The 25643-nt window shown below is 42.0% G+C and overlaps 1 protein-coding gene across 1 annotated transcript in view; it reads left to right on the forward strand.

The window, feature by feature from the left end:
• Positions 1-667: 667 nt before the first annotated feature.
• Positions 668-25643, forward strand: part of MYO1D (myosin ID) — a 247767-nt gene continuing 222791 nt past the window's right edge. Inside the window, exons 1-11 of the mRNA XM_040639835.1 lie at positions 668-693; positions 1519-1727; positions 3667-3760; positions 5709-5874; positions 7107-7160; positions 8636-8731; positions 12666-12782; positions 14446-14649; positions 17493-17638; positions 17717-17831; positions 21945-22115. Coding sequence (XP_040495769.1) covers positions 668-693; positions 1519-1727; positions 3667-3760; positions 5709-5874; positions 7107-7160; positions 8636-8731; positions 12666-12782; positions 14446-14649; positions 17493-17638; positions 17717-17831; positions 21945-22115 — 1398 coding nt within the window. The remainder of the gene's footprint in view (positions 694-1518; positions 1728-3666; positions 3761-5708; positions 5875-7106; positions 7161-8635; positions 8732-12665; positions 12783-14445; positions 14650-17492; positions 17639-17716; positions 17832-21944; positions 22116-25643) is intronic.

Consider the following 25643-nt stretch of genomic DNA (forward strand, 5'->3'; position numbering starts at 1 on the left):
ACCCCAGAGTCCAGGCTCTTAATCACCATGTAAACTCTGTGTCCAACAATGAGGGACGACTCATAGGAAAACTACAGTAGAAAAATGCACAGGACAACCTTAAAGTGGTTATTAATAGCTTTTATTTAAATATACAGTACTTAATAAAAATCTTGGTTTTCATTTATTGTTGACATTATCAGCATCTGTTTGCTTCCACTCCTAATTATAGCCAACAGCCTTCAGTCCACCGTGAAGGAAGTTGAAGGTTCTTTCCTTGTGCTTGCAAAGAATTAGTTGTTTCCTTGCTACACTGGTCCTAAGCAAGAGTGCTTCGGGGCACAGCCGCTGTCTGTGGATGAGCATTTTGCCCATCTCAGCACTCCCTTCATTCTCGGATACGAAATCTATGTCCACCTGTGCCTCTCAGCAGGGGGAGTGTGTCGGCAGCACCTCGTGTAGAAACCTCCATTTGGGTGTTGGTCTGGTTCATGGATGTTTATATGTGCGAGTTAATGTAGAAATAGTGAATAGAGATGGGTTTTCTAAGATTTATATTTAAACTTTTTCTTTGTAAATATGAACACATAATTTTGTGCAGTTGCAGTCATATCATATATGCCGTTGTTTTTTTTTTTTCTTTTTTACTCTTTTTCTTTGTTCCTGTGGCTTCCCTCCATCCACCCACATGGCCTTCCTCTTCATCACCCTGTTGTATGTATAAAAGGGTACATAAAACATAACAAGTAGTCTTCCTTTTCCCCATGCTTGTGTAATCATGTATCAAATACATCTATGTACAGTTAGACATACAAATCATCTATGGGGCAGCGTTCGAGCGTTTTATGGTAAAAAGGTGCGATCGTATTATAAATACATTAAAAAATACACGTACGTGTCAACCAGCTATCCCCCAGAAATAAAAGCACTGATTTGTAAGATTATGTGTCAGGACTATTTTTTACAGTATTATTCATAATAGCAGGAAGGAAGAGGGATGATTGAATAAAAAATGATAATGTACACCGTGAAATTTTAGGCAATCATTTAAAATAATGAATTTGATGTGTGCTGGAAGCATCTCCTCTACCATTCTCTGTTACGAATTTTAGTTCTTACTCCTTTACTGACATTTTAGTGTGGTTTCAAGAGGGAGAAAAAAAGAAATGTATTTGGACAGTTGTCTTTGTAATTGCAAATCTGGCTAAGTAGATTCCAAGACCAGCTTTAACTTCTATTTCTTGTCTTACTAGAGCTCTTAGTGTAGAGCCCCTTCTGATCCTTTAGTATTTGGAAATAGGGAATATCAGCCCTCCTTAAAATTACATTCTTTCTTCTTTCTTGGCTTTTAACTCCTACTGGTCTTTCTACCAGCAGCATCTGAAGGGGCACAGCCTTAAGCATGGTCTCTAAAATTAAATTCAGAATTAATGAAATGTCAGTTCAGAAACTATTCCTGGGACACTTGGATCTTCTCTAGGAAAGACAGCGTTTCTATATAACCACAGCTACTCTTCTGTTTCTTTTGCTTCTGTGCAGATTTGAAAAAGGACGCATCTATACATTCATTGGAGAAGTTGTTGTTTCTGTGAATCCTTACAAGTCGTTGAACATCTATGGGAGAGACACCATCGAGCAGTATAAAGGACGTGAGCTGTACGAGAGACCTCCTCATCTTTTTGCAATTGCTGATGCTGCTTACAAAGCTATGAAGAGGCGCTCAAAAGACACTTGTATTGTGATATCAGGTATTCCGAGGGGATCCCCTGTACTTTCAAGGTCAGAATGCATTTGACTTACTAGGTACTCAAGGATCCAAACTGTTGAATAGATCTTTTTTCTTTCCTTGAAGTTAGAAATGTAAGCAATTTTATAGGAGGAAAAAAATTTGCAGTGAACACCAAATCATTTCTGACCGATGTCTAGTCTCGGTTCGTTTACAAATCCATGTTATGTGTGGATGGACTTCTGGTCGTGAAAGATTCTTCCATCTCCACGACATAAAAGTACTGGATAAAATGTAACAAAGATTATTTTAAATAACAGCAGAATGAAAAGAAGAAAATGAGATCCTGAGGTACAACTCAAAGTCAGACTGGCGAGCAGGAGTTGGTGTCACGGGACATACAGGCACGGGGACCGGAAATGGGCTGTCCGAGCCGGAGGCAGGAGCTTCAGAGCCCGCAGAGCAGGGAGGCAGGTGATAGACCCCGTGTGCCCAAGCGCTGGGGCTGAGCTCTTCCAGCAATCTCGTGTAATGTGACCTGGGGATAGGGAAAATACCTGCCCGCTGACCCAGGATGGCCTCTCCCAAACTGTGGGAATTTATTTGGGTGCTGTTAATACCTCACATCTGCATTAGGGGCTTTATACTTTTGAAACTGCTTTTATGACCTTTATTTAGTTTTGGTTATCAAAACAATTCTGAGTGCTAAGACAGTTGTGTTTGTACTTTATAGATGAGAATATTAAGGGTCAGAGGAGTTAAATAACTTAGTGTTGGAGAATTATATCCTAGGACGACATTATCTTCAATTATGAAGGCAATATGGCGTGACTATAAAAGAAGGGAGGGAGCAACCAATCCTTTATGCATATAAAGTAAAAGCAAAAAGTCCCTCCCCTTTGAATGCCTTGTTACCCCCAAAACTCCAACAGTAACAGCTGTGATTCAGCTGTGTTTATCCTTTTTATACATTTTTCTGTGTATAATACATATAGTCATACACACATGTTACATTATATTACAAATGTGTGATTATATTACAGAACTATGTTATAACTGTTGTTTATGTAACTTGTTTTTCTGGTTAGCAGTATGTAGTGGACATCTTTTCATCGGCGTACCTAGAGCAGCGGGGGCCTCTGACAGCTGTGTGGTATTCCATTGAATAGCTGGATCCTTTGTCTGCCCGGTCCTCTACTGGCAGGTGTATTATTATTAGACTTCAGCTGTGGACACACAGTGTAATCTGCAGAAATACTCCTTAAGTCTTTGGAGATTAAAATTATTATTATTTGATCACATTAGTATTTTTAGTATTTCTGTAGTATAAATTTCTACAAGTGGAATTTGGGGGTCAGAGGCATACACATTTAAAAATTGGGGTAGCTCGTTCTAAACGGATCCCTTCTGCCCACCTTATACCAGTGGTCCTGCTTTTTCTGTGACACCACATCTGGAACTTGCTGTTTCGTTTTGTTTCCACTAAAATTACTCTGACTTTAATTTTTGGAAGGATATCTCATCCTCGTTAAGAGTGAAAGAAATTCTGCTGTAGAGCGTAAGGTTGTATGCATTTAGCCATGGCCCGTGTTTGAGTCACTACCTTGTTTCTTTTCTCCTATGCTTAAAAGTCACTGCCAAGCACCAAGACTTTGGTCTAAGGAATTCGTTTAGCCCATTTAATTCCTTGGTATTTTTTACTCAGTACATCTTAACTTGTAATCTATTATTTTAGTTCTATAATAGTTTATTTTTTTTTCTCCGCATTTTCAGAGCTGTTAGAACCCAGACCATATCAGGACAGGAGGAAAAAACTAAAAAAAAAAAAAAAAAAAGCAAACAATGAAACATAAAGAATTTTAAGCAAATAACATCAACATTTGCAACCATCCTATTAAAAATTAGCTTACTGTTGGTTCCAGTGACGGTGGTAACGAAGCCTTGCCCCCCTTTGCCCGCAGGGGAGAGTGGAGCCGGTAAAACCGAAGCCAGTAAGTACATCATGCAGTACATCGCGGCCATCACCAACCCCAGCCAGAGAGCGGAGGTGGAAAGGTAAGGGCGGTATGAAAAGGGGGAGACGTTCTCATCGGGCCTTCATTTCCTGTGCAGACTTGACGGGGCCGAAACCCGGATAGTAGGCAGCGTTTATTGATGATTATATACGGTCCCTGTCCTTGTACCTGTATCAGTGTATCTGTGTTTGTTTCCTAGAGAAATACTACTTTGGTAAGCTTTACCTAAATAAGCAAAGGCAACAAAGTAACGCTGCAACAGATGAGTCTTCCCACTCCACCTTGTAACTGCTGCCTTCAGTGTTGCGCGTGCTCGGCTCATGGTACAGTGGATGCGTAGATGTCATTGTGCACGGTGCCCTTTGTCTGCCGCGCCTGTGTCTTTTTACACTGTCTTCTGAGGAGCCCTAGGTTCCCCGGAGGGAAAGGGGGCTCTGGGAGGCACATCCATGCCTTCCCTGCATTGCATTGTCACAGCCAGAACCCCCGATGTTAGAAGCCCTAAGAATGATTCATTTTTCTTTTCAAGTCTCACGCCACACCGCTGTCAGCGTAAGAGAAGCATGAGGGCAGCTGGGCTCTGTCCGCAGGACCCGGCTTTTAGCACAGAGCGCCATGTGGTATTTTTTTCATCAGTTTGTAAGGAATCAATGGATGGGGTGGGGTTTTTGTTGTTCTGTTTTTCTTTAAGAAAGAGATGCGGCGGTAAAGTAACATGACTTCACTTTCTTATATGGTTTTTGAGAGGAAAAAACGGTTTCCAGAGTTGCTAGTGTGAAGCTCAGTATTTGTTTTCCGAAGAGTGACCCCCCACGTGCCCATCTCAACCTTCAGTTTATGACCAGCAAGGAAAGGATGCGGGGTTGGTACGAAAGAAGGCGGTGTAGACTAGACTTACCCTACTGGGGCTTTCCTCGTTTCTGCACAACTGGGCTGGAGGTCAGAGAGGCATTTTTCTTGACTGTGACACATCCCCACTTCTGATTCTGACTTTGCAGTCTCCTATGACAAGGACAAGAATATGAGTCAGTTATCTGAATTTCCGTGGAAGCTCAGGAGAATAACCGGCTGAGAATTAACTTCGTTTTATTTCTAAACCCAGTTGGTATAGTGGAGTCAGGCATGTGTACGTTGACTAGTGTGTCTCGGGCATATCTTACCGTCGTTTTAAAGATGGTCGTCTTTGTTTACCGTAAGCATGCAACCCCCCTCCCCACATTTCAAAAGTATACTTTCACGTGGGAGGAGAGAAGGCGGCTTAGAGTAATAGTTATTACTAACTAATAGTAATAAGTGCTGCGTTAGCTTATTTCAGTGGCCAAAGTGATTTCTGCAGGTAAGCAGAGTTTTGCCGGGGAAACGAGAACAAAGACTTAAGAACCAGCACGAAGTTAAAAAGTATCCAGTGGGAGAGACTGCGCTGTAGAAAGTTAGCATTCACTGAATAAGGAATGAGTGTGTCACCCATTCTTTCTTTTCAGAACACATCTTTTTAAGATTTTTCTTTATGTAAATAAAACATGTTCACTTAAAAACTAAAAATTACAGCATTTTGTCCAAGGTGGAAGTCCCCCGAAATCCCATTCTACAGACCCCTGCCCCGTCAAGCCGATCCCTCTAGTGAAATGGACTAGCCCTTGGGGTAGTGAAGCATTTACTAACCTATGTGCCTGCACACACACACTCACACGGACACGTGCACAGACACACAAAGACCCTGCAACACGTATGATTTTGCAACCTGATTTCGCATTCATTAGTATATTCTGGACCTCTTTCTCTGTCAGTGCGTCCTATACTAAGAAAAAAGGTTTTTTTATCCAACCCTCCTGGTGGGCGTTTAGGGTTTGTTTGTTTTAATATTGCAAACAGTGCAACAGTCAGCATCTTTGTACAAATGTTTGGATGTGCTTTAACAAAATCTAGTTTTTCTAAAAGGCCCAGCATCTAAAACTTTCCATAATGACTTTCATTTATGTGTGTTAAAGAGTGAAGAATATGTTGCTTAAGTCCAACTGTGTCTTGGAGGCTTTCGGGAATGCCAAAACCAACCGTAATGACAACTCAAGCAGGTTTGGAAAATACATGGATATCAACTTTGATTTCAAGGGGGATCCTATTGGTGGACATATCAATAACTACTTACTGGAGAAGGTAAAATGTGCTCAATTTCTGAGGGTAATGTTTTCAAGTGCTGAATTTTTTTTTTAAACCTAATCGTGTTTATAGATTTTTTAAAAATTATTTAGAAGTAGCTTCTAACCCTATTCTCCCTCCCTTCCTGCTCCTCAGTTCACTTTCTGTGACCAGATACCCTCCTTTTGTGCTCTTCTTGGCTCTTACAATATCAGGTCGGAAAAAGTCTGGGCTTTGTAGATAAGGAATTAGGTGCGTGCATGGCAGGGTGGGAGTGGTATGTGAGCGTGTGCCAACTCCAGGACAAGATGTAACAAAAACACAACCTAGGACTAATAGCAGTTCTACTCTTTGACACACCACCGTTGCCCACACGTTTTGCTGCTGCTGTTGTCCTGAATGCATCACGGAAGAGCTAGCATACTCATTCCCTGAAACGACACCCTTTTTACGGAATCATGCCCGTACAACTCTTTTTTTAATTGGGATATAATTGACATTCAACACCATGCACGTTTAAGGTGTACAACATACTGATTTGATACCTCCGTGTATATTTAATTAACTTGAATCTCGTTTTCTTCTAGTTTCTGTGTGTTCATAGCATCCTTTATGGCAGCATAACGCAGCATAATCTATTTCTGTTTGTTAAGTTGAAGTCAGACCATTAAGGAAATAAGTGTTTTTATCAGTGTCAGTAACGAAAGGACTGGAAATGCCAGGTATCATCAGCCTTTTTCCAAAATGTTTTATGGCTTCACTTTACGTGCGGAGTCCATCAGAAGGACCCCTCTGAATGAACATCACAGCAGGCTTTGGGGAGCCATCTAAGGCAGGGGCCTCCATACATGGATCTTGCTCGACTGATTTTACTACAGGACATAAGGCATTGCTCTTTGAAATGCCAGCAGACCCTGGGGACCCTGAACATCTCTTTCTGTTCTCCCACTTCCAGTCCTCTTCCCCCTAAAAATCCCATCTTTAGGCTCCAGGTTAAAAAAAAAAAAAAAAACCCAAAAACTTCGTTTTCATAAAGTTGAGCGAATTCTGTTTTAAGCAGTAAAAAGAATATTAAAAATTGTGCAGAAAACCCCACAGCGGAGGCCTAGTTTTAGGTGAGTAATCCATGGGGTCTTTAGGACATTTAAATGCACTATTGATACGTGATTTCCTGAGAACTTGGCTTGCACGTTGTTTTTGGGGTGCACTCTCAGATTAACGATTTAATGTGTTTTTTTTCTTTTTTTTAGTCTCGGGTGATTGTGCAACAACCAGGAGAAAGAAGCTTTCATTCTTTTTATCAGGTTAGTGTCTGCTGCTGTGCAGGTAATCCATCATTGGCCCAGTTGGACCGGGAATGAGTATTTTATGTCGGGACTCTCCCCTGTCCTGTGCCTCCTTTGCCTGCGTTGACCCAGGACACATTACACGCGCGTACCTGCGTGCACACACCCTGCCCACGTGCTGTTCAGAGAGTTGATGAGTATGCTTATTACAAAGAGCTAGCAGGTGGTTAACCCACCGGACGACTCGGCGGCCTTGGTTGAGAATCACCTCCGTTTTCTTGCCATGTAGAGAACAGTTTAATATCTGTGAAAGCTTTTGAAATGGTAAATTCCAAAGATGTTGAATTAATTGTGTTCTATTTCGAGTTGAAGCTGTTGTTCCCACATCTGAGAGCCCAGAGACAGGAATACGACTTCAGTTTATTTTGCTCATGGGGCCTATAAAGCAATATGATTGCTTAAAACAATTATGAATTCAAGGGAGAATTGTCATCTTTATCCCTCCAAAGCTGTGATTGCTTAGAAAAAAAAACCTGATACCTCTTTTGAGAATGCTTTTAGAGTCAAAGGCAGACTCTTTTAAAATAGCCCTTCTGTTAGCAAGTCTATACTCAGAGAACAAGTATGATACATAATTACAATTTTTAAAGCCCCAAGTAACATAAACCAGTGCTAAGAAATAAAGTGGGTGATCAAAGGAAGTAATGCTGTTTGGGATTTTCTAAAAGCAAAACTATAAATCAGTAAGATTGATTTCCACGTGGAAACCATCTCTGCAGGTGATGGAGCTGTGACAGCGTAAGTTGAATGCAATTTAACCGAGTTCAGTTTTTTCTAGGTAACTGCTTTCAGAGATGGTGCTTATTTGTGTATACAAGTTCTGGTATATTTAGTATAAAAGATCACTTTTGAAAATCTGGTAATTATACCTTTTAAGTAAAACAAAGCATGCAGTTTAATGTAGAGAATTTAAACATAGTGCCTTCCAAAGGCATGTTCAATAGATAAGGGCTACCCATAGTGTATTCGTGTTTTTGTTGATAATTCACCATGTTTCCCTCAAACTATTTTTCTACCCAATATGAAAGAGTTCTTTTCATGCACTGAGCCCATAAGCTCTTCCCAGTGTTTTCCCCACTTGGGTGGAAGTTTTAAAATTTGTCTTTGTTCAGCCCTGCAGTCGTCGTTATCCAGGGGTGCTCCTTTCCTGAGATACAGAGATGACGAGGAAAGGCTCTCTGTTTCCAGTGTGATTCAGCACGTGACCATCTGCTGATACTTCTTACTTCCATGGCAATACTTTTTCTGAATTCTAAAACACGACTCTATCTTGTCTGGATAATGGGACCACTAAGCAAGTGCCCACCACAATGTGTAGACTCCTGTTGAGCAAATGACCACAGGAAAAGCAAGATTACCATTGTTAGAGTAGTTGACGTACTTGGGCCAGGGTGTATTTTGCCAGTTTATTTCTAATTAAATATTTCTTGCAGCTACTTCAAGGAGGTTCCGAGCAGATGCTACGCTCTCTACATCTCCAGAAATCCCTGTCGTCCTACAACTATATCCACGTAGGCGCTCAATTAAAGGTAAGGGCTTCCTCTCTGAGATACAGAATCAGACAGAAAACCTGAAGGGACATTTATTCTCTGGTCCAGCCTGCTGCCTTTAAGCAAATGAGTGACTCCTTTCTTCCCTCCTGGTTTTTAAATTCTCAGGGACAGAGACTCACTGTGTTATTGGTCAGCAACTTCACGTAATAACCATTTCTGTGTGTCATCGCCATCTGATGGGAAAGAAGTTTCTCTCTTGTGATCTTGTGTTTTCTTTCCATTTTTAATCCTATTCCTTTTGACGCTGCAAAAATACCTATGTGACGAGGAAATCCACCTCAGAGGAAAATGCTGTATGATTTGGCCACAGGCGAGTTGGAAAGACAGAAGGAACTTTAAAAGCACCCTGGTTGAAAATGACTATCACAGATCTCCATTCACTGTTTTTTCAAGGGTTGATTTTGACATATCCTGAAAATACTTTTGTGACCCTGCAGCATTTCTATTCAGCCTTCAAAATTTTCCATTTTTTCCCCTTCACTTGCATGCAGGCCTTTTGCACTCCCATATGCAGATGCTTTTCTGCTCTTTTATTTCTAATTAGTGTTCTGCTAGTCACTTTACAGCTAATCCTAATAATATAGTTGTCTGTTGATGGTAGACTATGAAATGGTAATTATAATATTATCCTACTTTGTCGGGGAAAGGTACATAAATACATAAAATAAGATATGGAGGGAAATAGACCAAGGTTTTAATTACTGATTCTGGATGGATGAGATTACAGGTATCCATGTTCTTGTACTTTTCCATATTTTAAATTTCTTCTGTAATAAAAAAAAAATGCAGTGCTTTTGTAATTAGGGGAGAAATTAAAGAATCTGTAAAAGGAAAGAAAGGAAAGGATCAAAGATGTGGGAGGTGTTTCCTTTTTTATTTCTATTATTCATCTGAAGCGAATTATACTCGCATTACTGATTAGCTGTATTTTTATTGCCGTGCATGGAAATAAATGATATTTAGGCTTTCCCAATTAATTTTCCATTGTCTGACATTCAAGTTGCATGGGTTTTTTTGTTTTGTTTTGTTTTACTTCTACAATCATCCCAGAGCAGGATGTTTGGGTGAAAATTAATTGAAAATAAACAAGACAATAGAGGGCAACACTTGAGCTTTCTGAGAGTAGACCAGCAGGGCTCAGAGATGCAGAAGGGATTGTGAAACCAGCACTTACAAAGCCAATGACCAGGAATGTTCCTCTTTCATCATATTGTCTTATTGACCAAATTACTTTTGGTCTGATCATGTCGCACCCCCACAGAAAGCAAGTATTGAATGCACATTTAGGCTTTGCCCGAAGCTAAATGTAGCTTGGGTTCTCTTGCATCCAGTGCCCATTCCTTTCTCCACGCCTTGTTTTGGTTTTTTTTTTTTCCCCTCTTTAACAAAAACAAAGACATAATGTGTGATCATAGTCAAAACCTAAATAAGATGTACCAGAAGGAAACAAAAATATACTAAAGCTTACCTTCCAGAGATAGTTATTGATGATGGTGTGTGTGTATACACACTTATAGATATAGATATTTATGTATTTTAAGATTTTATTTTTAAGTAATCTCTGCACCCCCTGTGGGGCTCGAACTCATGCACCAGGGATCAAGAGTCACATGCTGCTCCAGCTGAGCCTGCCAGGTGCCCCTGTGTGTATCTGTTTATAAATGGAATCATGCAATAAACTCGGATGAAATAAATTTGTTTTTATTAAATGACAATATAATGATTAATATCTTCCCGTTAACGAACAATTACATATGTTAATAGAATGATTTTAATAACCATAAAGTATTATATTCTGTATCACAATTTTACTTAACTACCCTAAAAATATAGGAACAGTGTACAGTTAAGATACTTTGGGTTGAAGGGAAGATAAAACCCAAATGAAAGTCTCCCAGAACAATAAGAACCTAATTATCTCAGTAACGAGAAGCCCTGAGGAGGGGCAGTTCCAGAATTGGTTAATTTAATACCGCCACAGAGCTGGTAGGGACCCGGATGTTGTTTGTTTCTCCAACTTAAAGCTGTGCTTGGGCTGATTTTCCTCACGGTCCCAAAATGGCAGCTGCAGTTCCAGGAGTCACAGGCAGAGGAAATGTTCCTGACTTATGTCCCTTTGTAGCCAGGGAAACCTCATGTCTTATTGACCAGAATAGCATCACAAGCCCATGGCTGGTCAGTCGCCTGGTAAGGGGAATAAGATCGTCGTGATTAGTTTCTGCCCATGAAGATTTACCTCCTGAGGCTGCGGGGGAGAGCAGCCCTGAAGGACAGGTGTACTTGGAGAGGGGCAAACAAATCAGGGTTCTGGCAGCCGACAGTTCCCCTCAGTAGGACTCTTAGACTTTTTGTCTAGTTTCTACGCAGTTTCAGCACAGTTGCAGTTTATAATAATAGTTCTGTCTGATACTTGTCTAGTGCTTTTTTTATGCTGGGAGCTAGGGATGTGCTTTACATAATTCTCATGCAATTCTCACAACAACCCTGTATTGTTGCGCCCATCTTACCCATGAGGAAACTGAGACTCGAGGAGGTTAAGTATCGTGCCCAAGGTCAGAGAACCAGGTAGGTGGAGGAACTTGCCTTGTCTTGTCCTGGATACTAGAGGAGCAGGTACTCATCGGTCACAGAGGACCCCTTCCCATGCCCCTCCTCAAAAGATGAGCATCAGGCCAGGTCCTCTGGGTCCCCGCCAGCGGAGAAATTCACCGCGGAAAAGATCAGTCAGGCCCTCTGCAGCTGCCTGCTCTGGGGAAACTTTATTGAGATAGGCTTCCATTGCTTCACTGTGAATTTCTGTTGATGTGCTTGCATTTCCTCCCTGAAGGCTGTAGCTCGTCAAGACTGGCAGATGGCTGGCACCTGCAGATTTGGTGAGGGCCTGCTTCCTGGTTTATAGGTGGAGCCTGCTCTGTGTCCTCACAGGGCAGAAGGGATGAGGAATCTCTAGGGCCTCTTACAATGGCACTAACCCATTCATTGAGGGCTCTACCCTCATGACCTATTACCTCCCAAAGGCCCTACCTCCTAATTCCATCACCTTTGGGGAGGGGTCAGGATTTCAACATATGAATTTTGGGAGGATACAGACGTTCAATCTATAGCAACCCCCTCAAACCAGTTAGAAGATCTGATGCACATTGGGGCGCCTGGGTAGCGCAGTTGTTAAGCGTCTGCCTTCGGTTCAGGGCGTGATCCCGGTGTCCTGGAATCGAGCCCCACATCGGGCTTCTCCACTGGGAACCTGCCTCTTCCTCTCCCACTCTCTGTGCTTGTGTTCCCTCTCTCGCTGGCTGTCTCTCTCTATCAAATAAATAAATAAAAACTTTAAAAAAAAAAAAGATCTGATGCACCAAATGTTTGTGAAAAAGCGGTTGTGGTCCCAGAATATCTAATAGCTTGCTGAATGAGGCAGCCCACTTTGCTTTGGGGGTGGGGGGCTGTTTTCCTCACCTGTGAAGTAAAAGCCTGACCATCCAAGAGAGGGAGTATTATTCCCAGACTCTACAGACTCATTGTGGAACAAAAAGCCACAGGCAGCAATAGTCAGGCATGTGTCTTTGAGAGGCTCCCGTGGTCAGTATTTCCATTTGTGATTCCACGTCTCATGTTTTCTTCGCTCAACACAGAGTGGAGATCAGCTTCTGTGAGGCAGCCCAGGACTAGCTCCCTCATCGAAGGTTCCAGAAAATATGTCACGCCTACTTGTGCTCTCACGCACAAGTGGACATTCTGTGTGCCGAATGATGTTTCTACCCCTGAAATAATTTTCATTTTCTGTGGGTACTCAGTCACTTTTACTACAAAAGCATCAAGACCTTGGCTAAACTTGAAATGTAGTCTCATAATTGTTAGATTTTAATGCTCATATGAAATGTTGGTGACTTAAGTTTTCCATTTTCATTCCCAGTCCTCTATCAACGACGCTGCAGAATTCAAAGTAGTAGCTGATGCCATGAAAGTAATTGGCTTCAAACCTGAGGAGACTCAAACCGTGTATAAGATTCTGGCGGCCATTCTTCACTTGGTGAGTAGGGACACCTTTCAGCACATATTGCCTCCCTGTGGAGACAGGATGCTCTTTCAGAAGATTCTGCTTTTTCCCTGCAGATTTAAAAACTAATTTATATAAAGAAAATTTCTCTTACGTTTTGAAGCAATTACTGTATCTGTGGTTCTCTGCATCGTTTTATAATATTATGAGGGATTTTCGAAGCCACTGTAGGTTTTGAAACTTAGCTTTAGTTCATTGTCTTACTGATAATGTTAGATTTTGAACTGTTTCATTCTGAGGATAAAAGAATTCAGTAATGACATGACTACCAATGGTATAAGCTAAAACGTTTTGAACAGAATACGTTTCCAGTAGCGCTTGAAGCATAGAATCATAAATTGTCAGAACTGGAATTTTGATCATCTCATTTTTCAGGTTGGGAAATGAGCCCTAAAGGGGTGTTAGGACTGTTCATGGTGGCCAACGCGGTAGACCAAGATGGCTGACTCATGGTCCAGTCGTGCTCCGCTCCACCACAACAAACTCAGATGAGTGAAGGGCCATGTGTCAGATTTCTTTCACGCCTTTTTATATAATTACAGACGTTGAAAATATAGTGAATACGTAACCTTAGAAGAAATGAGTGACACCATGAATTCAAATCTGAAATAAAAACTGCCTTTCACTTTAACGTGGCACATTTCTTAATGAAATGTGCAGGACCTTTATGACAAATATCGTAGAGAAATAAAAATGTTATCCTAAGTAAATGTTCCTAACTAGGAAGACTTGAACATTATTAATTGTCCTGTTCCTTCAACCAGTTTAGAAAGTGCAACAATATCGTTCAGAATCCAAACAGGAGTTTTATTTTTTAAGTTGACACAATGGCTCTAGAATTTACCTGGACCAATAACCATGTAAGAAGATCAGATAAAATGTGCTAAGGAAGAGTGGTAGGTAGGGAGAGCAGAGGAGAGGATACGTGACTAATTCTGCCGGATCTAAAATGATAGTAAAGGCGACAGTACTTGACAACTTGTTGCACAGATATATGACCAGATTAATCCACAGATTGGTTGATGTGCTGGATAGTTGGTAGAGGGTTAATAAGTATTCACTGCTTATTGAATAAGTAAATATAAATAGACTCAGGAACTTAGGGGAGTTTAATATATAATAAAGGTGACATTTCAAATCAGGAGGAAAAGCTCGACTATTCAGTAAATGGTGTTAGAGCAACTAACTAACCATCTGAAAAAATAAAGTTAGATTCTTTGCACCACTTAACAACATAAATTCTAAATGAGTTAAAAGCTTAAATATAAGGGGGAAAGCTGTGTATTCGAAGAAAATATGAAATATTTATAAAATCTTTGGAGTGGGAATGGTCTAAGTGTGACACCAAAGTGAGAGAAACCCCATCGCAAAAGAACTATAGATTCGACTCCATAAAAATGTAAAGCCTCTATCCATCAAAAACAAATGCCAAAAATTAAGAGATAGATGGGTGTCTGGGGAAGAGAAGAGAGACAGATGAAGTGCTAGGTTTTTATGTATGTTGTCATGTATTTAGGAAAATCAGTGCTACAAACAATGTCCCTTTCAATTTTATCTGTAATTGGCAAATATATCCCTGACATAATGTTTCAGAATCTTGCTGGAAATGGCATCTTGTGTTTTCCCTCTGGTATAGGGAAATTTAAAATTCGTGGTGGATGGTGACACGCCTCTCATCGAAAATGGCAAGGTTGTGCCTATCATCGCAGAATTGCTCTCCACCAAGACGGACATGGTTGAGAAGGCCCTTCTCTACCGGACGGTGGCCACAGGTCGCGACATCATTGACAAGCAGCACACGGAGCAGGAAGCTAGCTATGGCAGGGACGCCTTTGCTAAGGTGGGATTTTAACCGACATCGTCTTGGCCTGGGGATGCAGTTTTAGTGAACTTCCGTGAGGATGCTTCCAGACATCGCGTGAAAGTGGGCTCAGGTTTTAGAATCCAGGATGGTAGTTTGGGACCATGACAGTCTCAATAAAACGCCCTAACTGTGAGCATCACTCTCAGGAAGGGTTCTGAGGAGAGTGAATCTGACTGGGAAGCCAGGGGAGCCTGCACGGGCCTCTCACTGCCCTCCATTTTGCTTTGCTCACCGGTGTTTGATGAAGACCGCCTCAGGTCACCCAATGGAGTTCTCATCCCTTGTGTTTTGTGTCTGTGTGGGGACGGTGCCATGAGTTAGTAACCATTCTCCCCTTAAGTCATTCACCTTGTTTCCTTTTTCTGCCACGATAAATAATGCTGCCATCTCCTGTGCGTGTGTCCCTCCACACCAGCGCTTTCATTCCCACTGGACACACTCCCAGGAATGAGCTCACCACATCAAAGGACACACCGATTTTAAACTTTAAATTGACTGACCTTATGGGTGTACAGGAGTACCTCGTGGTTACTTTCATTTTCATTTCCAGTGTATTTGAGCACCTTTCCGTATGTTTGTAAGATATTTAAATCCATCCTGGGAATCTCCTGGTTGTCCTTTGTACATTTTCCTCAGGGCCACTGTTGTTTTGTTGCGTTTGTAAGAGCTCATAGCTTTAACCCTTGGCCTGTGGTCTGTGTGGCAAGTGTGTTATGTTCCCCCAAGTTTGCATTTCCTTGTTTTCTTTTTCCTTGTTGCTGGTTGATTAGATTGCCACGTATTCCATTTTTACTCTTATAAGTCCCAGGCTTGGTTTTTAGTCTCGAGAGGAATTTGGATTTATCCAAGTGCAATGGAGAGCAGAGGATTCTAAGCAGTGGCAATGACAGCAAGTCTGCTCTTTAAGGCAATCGCTCCAGCTTCAGTATGGAGAATCTTCTGTGGGTGGGAATGGAAGCAGGGAGACCGTTACGGGGATATTTCAGTATCCAGGAGAGAGACGATGGCAGGCAGCATAGAAATGGGGAAAAGGGATGATTCGAGATGGGCTGTGTTTGAGATGTAAAATCCACAGCCCCTGAACGATAAAATCAAGGATCACTCCTAGCATGGTCTGCCTCCAGCCTGCATCTCCTGCCTCATTCTACGCCATCCTCCAGTCTCGTTTCTTCATTCCAGCACATTAGTGTTCTCTCAGGCCTTGCAGGTTGTCTTTATCCCCCCTTTCTCCTTCCAGCCACAGGGCCTCTGTGCAGGCTGTCGCCTCTGCTTGGATCCCTTTTCTGTCCCCCTCTTGCCTCGTCAACTCTTACTCATCCTTCTGATCTCAGCCCACTTTCTCAGGGAAGCCTTCCCTGGCCTCTGTGAATCCCAGACAGGTTCAATTATCCTCCGATGCCACGCACCTCACCTTCAAAGTGTGTTTGTCTGTGTGTGTGTACGTACCCGCGTGCATGGTTTTTCCTCCATCCTACTCCCTGTGCTCCTTGGAGACTGAGACCGTGTTTATGTTTACTTTAGTACTGTATCTCCAATAACCTGCCCAGAGTAAGTAGTCAGCTAATATTTGTTGAATGAATAACTTCCTACATTTCCAGAGTCCTTTGTTCGTGGTTAGAAGTAGGGTAGAAGTAGGGTAGGAACAGTTTTCGGAGGTGGGGAGATCCAGAGTCCTGACAGCACACATGTGTGAGATGGCCGTGAGGCCTCTAGGAAGATTGTCGGGTTGGCTGTCACGCACAGGGGTCTGGCACTCAGAGGAGAGGTCTGCGTTGGAGTACTAGGTTTGGGAGTAGTATTATAACACTACTGTTTAACATCGAATGAGATGACTCAGGAGGAATTAGAGAGTGAAGAGAAGAGGACCAGAGGAACTCCACCTCTCAGAGGAGATCTTACCAAAGGTCATCCAGAAGAAACAGCCAGTAAAATAGGAGGAAAACTAAGGAGGTGCGGTGTCACAAATCCCAGAGGGGAGAAAGCTCAGGACGAGGGGGAGAAACCAGGTGGAGTGATGCTGAGTGTCTGAGTAAGACGTCCGTATAGAGGCACAAGGAAGCACAAGTCTACACTGAAGTGCTTGGGGTCTTTGATGAGCCGTTTCAGTGGGGCAGTGGGAGGTAAGCAAAGACTGGACTAGATCGAAGAGTAAAAGGGAGGCAAAGAACGGAGGCGGTTTGTGGATGAGTGCAGGTGGAGGGAGGGGTGGCTGGAGGGAGCTGCTAAAGGCATGGGGTGCTGCAAAGCCTGCTTGTATCAGGACGTGAGTGCGTGTAAGCGTGTTGTGCCTTCGTCCACGTGCGTCTGGCTGCGAGTGTCCTTGGGCGTTGGGCAGGCGTTTGATTCTCTAGGAATGTCAAACTGCGGTCTTTGGCTCAGATCTTTATGTAGCATTATAAATCAATATTTGTATTTTTAGAATCCATAGAGCTTTACTGGAACATAGATATTAACTCGTTGGTTCCCCACTTTTTAATATTTGATGAAATCCACAATCAAGTAATGAAGCGACTTCTTTGAGGGATTAGGCAAATTACAGATAGAGCTGAGCACAGAGACGAACCTGGAAGTGGTAGTGGGATACCATAGTGACCGATAACAATCTTAAAACATCCAAACCATTTACTTGAGTGTTACCTACATCCTGTAGTTTTTATTTTTTTTTAACAGATCTGCATTTCTAATTTTTCTGCTTAGAGTAATAACAGCTATGTTAAGTGGTAAAGAGAAAGTGGATAAGAATTTAAAACTTATCACAGATCTACACAGAAGACGCAGTCCCAAATGGGCAAGAATGAATGATGTTGTTCTCCTCACAGGCAATATACGAACGCCTTTTTTGTTGGATTGTTACTCGCATCAATGATATTATTGAGGTCAAGAACTATGACACCACGATCCACGGGAAAAACACTGTCATCGGTGTCTTGGATATCTATGGCTTTGAAATCTTTGACAACAACAGGTAAACTGGATAAGATGCTTACAACTCTCCTGTTTATTTTTTCACTTCTTTGAACCTAATGGATCCCTTGTCCCGCAGCTTTGAGCAGTTCTGCATCAACTACTGCAACGAGAAGCTGCAGCAGCTCTTCATCCAGCTAGTGCTGAAGCAGGAGCAGGAGGAGTACGAGCGGGAGGGCATCCCCTGGAAGCACGTGAGTGGCCGCCGCTGGAAAACAGCTTCCTGTGTTGCACGTCGTATCGAGAGCGTCAGATCCTGTCGTTTTAGCTGTTTTGTTGCAATTTTCTTGGGCCCGTGAAACTTCTGAGCATTAGCTTTCCTTTTGGGGATACATAATTCCAAGTCATTTTCAGGGTTGATGGGTGGAATTCCTCTCATTTGATGGACTGCCTTGTTGGTGCCCAGAAATGCTGAGTTATAACTTTCGCGCTTGAAAGCTGATGCCGCGTGGGTTTTCTGGCTCGTCTGTCTTGTAGAGTTTAGCGCCATGTAGAGGTTACTCGGAGCGGCGACTTTGCCGTAAGTCCATCGGGCTTTGCTTCCAAATTTAGTTTATTCTCTTTCTGTCCTCTTTCCCCTCTTATTTATCCTTTTTTTTTTCCCTCCTCTACTTTGCAGTCTAAGTAACACTGTTACTATCTTCGGTTATTGCGGTTTATATTCTCTGAAATCCAGGTGTGAAAACATTAACGTTTACTTCTGTCTGCTATCCTTCATGTCACAGCTGCTATCACCTTCTCATGGCCCTTTGTGAACTCTGACAGTTGTCACAGTCAAACGTCTGGCAAGGCCAGGCCAGAAAGTGGGACTGCCCTGGGGCACAAGCCCAAACACCACTGCTGAGAAACATGACTTGGTTGGCTCTCTTGGTCCTTACCATTAGACCTCCTGCTTGTCGCAGGACGAGACCTAGTAATGTTTTCTCTTAAATTTGTATTTTTAAACAATTTTGAGAACAGACTTGAGAAATGCAAAAACTTCCGAGTCTCCACACATTTTTGTGTTGCTAAAATTGTGTGTTTATCCTCTTGCTGAAGAGAACACACAATAAAATTAGTATTTTTTTAATATCCAACATAGTAGTAAAAAGCTTATTTGATATGCTCTAGGTAAATTACTTTTATATTTCTTCCTACCTTCCTACTTTCTATCTCGTCTCATTCAGAAAGGGAGACAGCGGTATAATGAGTAGCTGTCCTGCCTCAAATTGCGTCTTTGCCTTCCAGCATGTGTTAAACATCAGAATACCATAAAAAAATTCATTCAAGTATATTAGTATAAATTTTACTGTTTTACAAATGAACCAAAAGGTGTATTATTACTTTGTAGCAGAATTACCTATCATTTTGATTTAAGCAGTGAACTCTCATAGCACATTTAAGATGTAATTCAATTAAGTTTAGATGCAGCTTTCTTAGAAAGGATCTGTTGTACAATTTAACACACAATTACAACTGACGCTTTGATTTTTATACCAAATTTAATCATGAAACTTGTTACTCAGAGGTGATTCAGAGATACCGGTCAAAAATTTCCTTTAAAAATCAGGATATCAGATCCCACAGGCATAGTTGATAAGGAGAAAAGTCAACAACTGCAGTAGGCTATTCCAAAAATCTGAAAAAGGAGCCACAGCCCTAAAAATGCAAAAATCTTTAGCAAATAAACCAAGAAATGAATGTCCTCATGGGAACAAAAGGCTAGGTCCCAGGTAATTGTTACAAGACTGACTACATGCCAGGTCCCTTCAGATTGGAATCTCTATTCTGGGCAGTTATTTCCTTTAAAAAACTCAACTTCTGAACATAGTGCTTGATTTTTTCTAAATGTTTTTTATTATGGAAAATTTCGAGCAAACATAAGAGCAGAGATCGTGATATGATAAACTCCATGTACCCGTCACCAGCTGTGACAGTTATCAATGGGTTGCCAGTCTGTGTCATCTGGACCCACCGACCGACCCATCCACCCCACCGCCAGGTTATTTTGAAGCAAATCTCAGACATCATATTGTTTCATCTGTAAACAGTCCAGTGTGCTTCTCTAAAAGATGAAGACTTTTACAAATACCATGACCGTGGTATCATTATCACACCTAAGAAATGTAACAGTAATTCCTTAATATCATCAGATATCCAGTCAGTGTTCACATTTCCTCAGTCATCTTACAGGGTTTTTTTGTCTGTTTTCATAGTTGTTTGAATTTGGATCCAAGCAAGGTTCTTGCATTGTGGTTGGCTGTCAGGTCTCACGCACGTCTATAGATTTTCTTCTCCATCTGTTTTTTTACCCTCACAACCTTCTGACGAAGAGGATGAGTCATTTGTTCTGCAGAACTTGCCACAGTCTGCATTTTGCCCATCAGATTCCCAAGGTGTCATCCAGTCTCTGTCTATGTTCCGTGTATGCCCCTGGTTGTTCTGTCTGGAGTCTTGGCTGGTTTCAGGATCAGCGTTTTTCTACCAGTCTGTTTCATAGGTGGTATGTGGACTTCTGTCGGGAGGTTCCTAATGCATGGTTGTCTCCCTAATTGACTGGCTTTTACAGGCTTTTGGTGCTGTAGTTTACAAGTCATGTTTTAGCTTTTGAGAACTGAACCGTTGGGCACGTAGCTGCTCCGTCTGGGGTGGGATTGGGAGGCCCAGAGCTCTCTAACCCCTTAGCTACCTCATCACATCTCCCCCTTCCCCCGTAGTCCTTAAGAAGCCCCCTGGGAATCTCGGTTGCTGGGAAAACCTGGTTTGGAAGCCACAACTTGAAGCAATGTTTGAAGTAACCTTAAACTTAGAAACTAAAAGTTACTGAACTCTTGAGCGAAGACTCATCGCTTTTAGTTATGCAATTGGTTCTTTAGAGGACTTAATGCTTTAGCCCTGGGACAAAAGACTTCATCTTTAATTCATACTCCGAAAGTCTAAGCCTTCAGCTAATAATTAAGAGTTACTGCTTTTTGAGAAGAGTAAGGATATTTTTTTCAAAAGAAGGAGATAACTTTTCTCCCTAATTAGGAAATATAATATGTGTCCACTATAAAAGTACATATTTAGACCAGAGTTTCTCCACCTCTGTACTACCGACGTTTTGGATGTCATATAAGTCCCTGTTGTGGGGCTGTCCTGTGCATTGTACGATGTGTAGCGGCCTCTTCCCACTGGGCACGTAGTCATGACCTTCAAAAATGTCTCCAGACAATGCCAAATGCCCCTAGGGGAGGGGGGAGTCATCTCTTGAGACTCACTGATATAGACAGACCAGTAAAGTATAAAAAAGGAAGTAGAAACCACCCAGTCTGTAGACCGTCAGTCCATGGAAACGGTAGAGAACTCGGAAGAGTAGGGGCGGAGCTGAAACCCACAGACAGGTAACTGGCCTGAGTCCTTGGACTGCAGATAGCATGGAGCAGGGATCCATGAGAGACTGAAATAGTCCATTACGAGCATGTAGATCTTACAGCAGACGATGGAAACAACGCTTCTAAATAAGGGGACACATCAACACCCAGGACTGAACTGTGAGAATAGACTGCCCATCTTCCAGGGAGCGCAGCTGGCCTGCAGGGCCAGCGTGTGCGTGGTGGGATGCATGCTGTGGACTCTCGAGCAAACAGGCGTGGGAGAGGAATTTGGGATGAACTTTGTGTGTATTGAAGTTGCCAAAAAGCCAGCTGTTATTTAGAACTTTATTCAGCTCACAAAAGTAAACAAAAAGTTTATTCTTATCTTTTACAGATACTTTCATCTCAGAGTTGATTAATTTTTTATATTTTGCCCATAGCAACATCCAAAGTCTGTTAGATCTCTATGTGCTCCTTTCACTGGGGGAAAGCTGGAGAAGATGCTTTTTTGGGTTTTAGTCCTCCAAGGCCAAAGAACTAAAAACCCAAGTTCTGTGTGATGCCTTAACCTCATCAGGTTATGAATCCAATAATACTTTAAGGTTATTTGTTGGTCCTTCGTGGAGTGTGGATCTTGTGATTAAATGGCAAACAAGACTGGGGGATTGAGAGCATGAAGGAGTGGGGTTCGGTGCAGGATTCAAACAAAAGTTAGTGATGGGAGAAGCACTACCTACTTTGTAAGTTTTGCCTTGAGCGATATTCACGTAACACAGTGTTTCATGAAAGAAATTAAAAATTAAACCCTGGATAGAACATGTGCTCATTTCAGCACTAGACCTCATTAATGCTCTTGACACATTTCCCACCAAGCTAACTTGACCCGAACTCCTGAAATGCGTGCAGGCATCCGTGTTTTGCCTGTCCTGGCCTCTGTTCCCTCTGGAACTGCTCCCTCGCTGTGTCCTACAGATCGATTACTTCAACAATCAGATCATCGTGGACCTTGTGGAACAGCAGCACAAGGGGATCATCGCAATCCTGGATGACGCCTGCATGAATGTGGGCAAAGTCACCGACGAAATGTTCCTCGAAGCACTTAACAGTAAACTGGGCAAACATGGTCATTTTTCCAGCCGAAAGGTAATGTGTTTCATGAGAACTGCCTCTCCTTTTGATCTGTAAGATTTTCCCCATTGTTTGACAGGATTAAATGGTCTTAAATGTTGGTTTAAAAGAATGTGCACTGAACTAAGCAAGAAAAGCCATACACCTCCATTACGTGACTTACTGCTGTAAATAAATCCTGCCTCTCTGGTTTATGGGATGACAAGATTGATAAAAATCATAATATCCAGGAGAGGGAGCTCCAGACTATTCCATTTGCTAGAAATGGGGAAAAGGAACAGGATTTTAGAAAGCATGATGTCATTTATAACCAATAGGTATAGAGGCCTTGTTCATGTGCTAGAATTTTGCTCCTGGATCTGATCATTCCGGCACTGAAAACAGCGTCTGTCCTTGACTTTTCACTGTGATCAGTTATCAAGTGTAGTATGTGTGCTCTGCCACAATTCTTCAGACTATGTGACTTTCTTTTAGCTGTAATTCTCCCCATCGCAAGGGAACTCATTCCCCTAAATGAATGGGTATCATTTTTTTTTTTTAAAAGATTTTATTTATTTATTCGACAGAGACAGAGACAACCAGCGAGAGAGGGAACACAAGCAGGGGGAGTGGGAGAGGAAGAAGCAGGCTCATAGCGGAGGAGCCTGATGTGGGGCTCGATCCCAGAACGCCGGGATCACTCCCTGAGCCGAAGGCAGACGCTTAACCGCTGTGCCACCCAGGCGCCCCGAACTCCCCATTTTCCACATTCTAAAAATGTTATTAAACAGATCACATTTCTGTAATAAATGGTGGCAGTTGAGGTTGTCAGACCTTTGTGCTTTGCATATAGTATGTTAGTCGTTAGTATTTGTCCTAGGAGGGGCACACCATCATCCTTGAGTGTTCCCTATAAATACCAGCTTGTCCAGCAACCATAAGCTGAAAGAGAAACAGGCCCCATGCTCCGTCACTTCCATAAAGAAAGGAGCAAACATTTCTGCTCCTCCATATTTTCATGTAAATCTATGACACACTGCCAATTTTTTTAGCACGAATAAGTCTATTTTCTAACTCTGTCCCCTTTGAAATGATGTAATCAGAACAGTAAGAATCTGCAATTAACTAGATAAAGCATAAATCATCAAGAAATAGATTACTGGCTGATATTTACTTTAGGCCAGTTTATTTCCCAAAGATTCTCCTTGGTCTGTGACTGAGGATTGACTTGAATCCCTCTACAAGTCAGTCAGCTGTCAGATACTACGGTCTGACCTTTGACATAAGGGTTCTGGTCGGGGTGTTCTTCAGTCATTTCCCATGTATAACACAAGTGCTTAATACATGCCTCTCATTTCCCAGGCATAATTCTGGGTGCTGGGGACAGAGTACTGAGCCCTCAGAAGCACCCTACCCCGTTTAGAGTGATCTGTTGTAAGAGGGTACTATTACATTATTACAGGTGTCCCGTCTTCGAGGGCAGGGTTATCTACGTCCTTTATAATCCCAGCCTGGGTCTTAGAGACTCACCTAACATCCTGCCTACCAAATGGTAGGTAATTAGTGTTTGTAAAATTGAATTGACTTCGGTCACGATCATACCAAATACATCTTATGGAATACTGAATTTTAAACTAAAACATGCAGGGCTCCACTTCATTTAAATAGATAACTATGAATCTCATGATAAATCACCTCATTTTGATTCACGCTGGCCATTTGTACACCTGACTTAAATTTGTCCACCAAATATTTTGAAATATAATCTCATTCTTAATGTAGCCACTCTACGTAGTACTTTTGAACAGTTGCCGTGGATTTGATAAGAAATTGCAAAATAATAATTTATCTGGGGAGACAGGAATTCTCCCTTCTTTTTTAAGATTTTATTTATTTTATTTGAGAGACAGAGAATGAGTGAGTGGGTGGGGAGGGTGGAGCAGAGGGAGAGGGACAAGCAGACTCCCTGCTGAGCATGGAACCCAACACAGGGCTCAGTCTCACGCCCTGAGATCATGATTGGAGCCCAAAGCAAGAATGGACACCTAGGCGCCCCGGGAATTTTCTTTCTTTCTTTTTTTTCCTTTAAATGTGGCAACCCAGGTTTCTCTGACTCTTCAACCAGGTGGCTCTTTTTTCCAGCATCACGCCCCCTGGCCCCCCCACTGCCTTGTCTGACAAGGTAAGGGGGCGGTGATGCTGGAAGAAGTCCCCCCTCAGTTGGGGACTTTTAAAGTGTGTTAATTTCTGGGATTATTACTCTAATGAAGGGAAGAAATGGAATAACCAAGCTGTCAGGATGTTTTCATCACTCTAAATCTTTCTGTTAAATAATGCTATTATCCTGTACGTTATGCCAGGTGTTATCATTTGCTATTGGTTACGGATTAGCTCGAGTTACTGGCCTGTTAAATAAGAGATTTCTGCCTTGTATTTATTTAGGGGCTAAATGGTTTCTTTTACATTAAAGTTATCATGGAGAGATAGGCGAATGATCCAACAAAGCATGAAATTACTGTTTAAAATATGGTGAACATATAAAGTTAAATGATATACGGAATTTATTATTTTCAAAGCATAAAGAAAAATCTAAAACCTTCTGTGTTCAGATCACTTGAGACTTTGCAGTATCCAGATATAAGAATATTCAGTTAGCATGGGCATCTCCTGGGTCCTTTTCCATGAGGAGTTTTATAAATGAAAGGGTTTTGTAAAATGGTTAACAAGAGAGAAGGAAAGAGGGATCCCATTTTTTGGAGACGCTTTTGTATGTTAGATACTTCGATCTCCATGGTTCATTTAAGCTTCAGAACAACTCTCTGGGATAAGTAATTATTTAAGGACACAGAGCAAGTAGGTGGTAGACCCAAGATTTGAACTTGGAAGTCTGACTCTAATTTACTGTAATTATTCACTTGTCTGATTAACAAACTCTTCCATTACTAGTCCAGTTATCCGTGCAGAAGCCACCATCCTGTTTGGAGTTGTTTGGTAGCTAACCGTGCACCTTAAGTTTTTGTGCATAACCGCACTCAGTGCTTTACGGATTCTTGGGTGTCTGCTTTAGAACCTGTAGGGTACTGCGGATCCTTCACAGGGCAGACAAAGGAGCCTGGGCGCTACTGTAACAGGGAAAATTGTAGGAAACTGTGGAGACCACCACCCTAGAAAAACTGCCTTTCCATAAACTATTCCTCTTCAGTGAGAAATAACTGCAGGAAGTTGACCTTCTCTGAAATGAGAGCCCTGAACTTGACTCCCAGCTCAACAAAAGACAAGTGAGCCAGGCCATTGTGTACATAGGAGAGCAGGCATTACATCTGGTCCCAAGAATCCTTCCCAGAACGACCACCTATGAGCTGCGTGACTTGGGCCAATTACATTATCTCTCTGACCCTTAGTTTCCTTGTATGTAAAAGAGAGCTCCTAATACTGTGAATTTCAGTTGTGAGGAATGTGTGAGATGTACGTGCCCAGCAGACAGCAAGCTCTCAGTGTGGTGTTCCCTAAGTGGAGCATGGAACAGAAAGAGACTGTTATCAGTCAGGGTAAGCTGGGCCACTT

Source organism: Ursus maritimus, unplaced genomic scaffold, assembly GCF_017311325.1.
Source record: "Ursus maritimus isolate PB19 unplaced genomic scaffold, ASM1731132v1 scaffold_24, whole genome shotgun sequence".
In the NCBI taxonomy this organism is placed as follows: domain Eukaryota; kingdom Metazoa; phylum Chordata; class Mammalia; order Carnivora; family Ursidae; genus Ursus; species Ursus maritimus.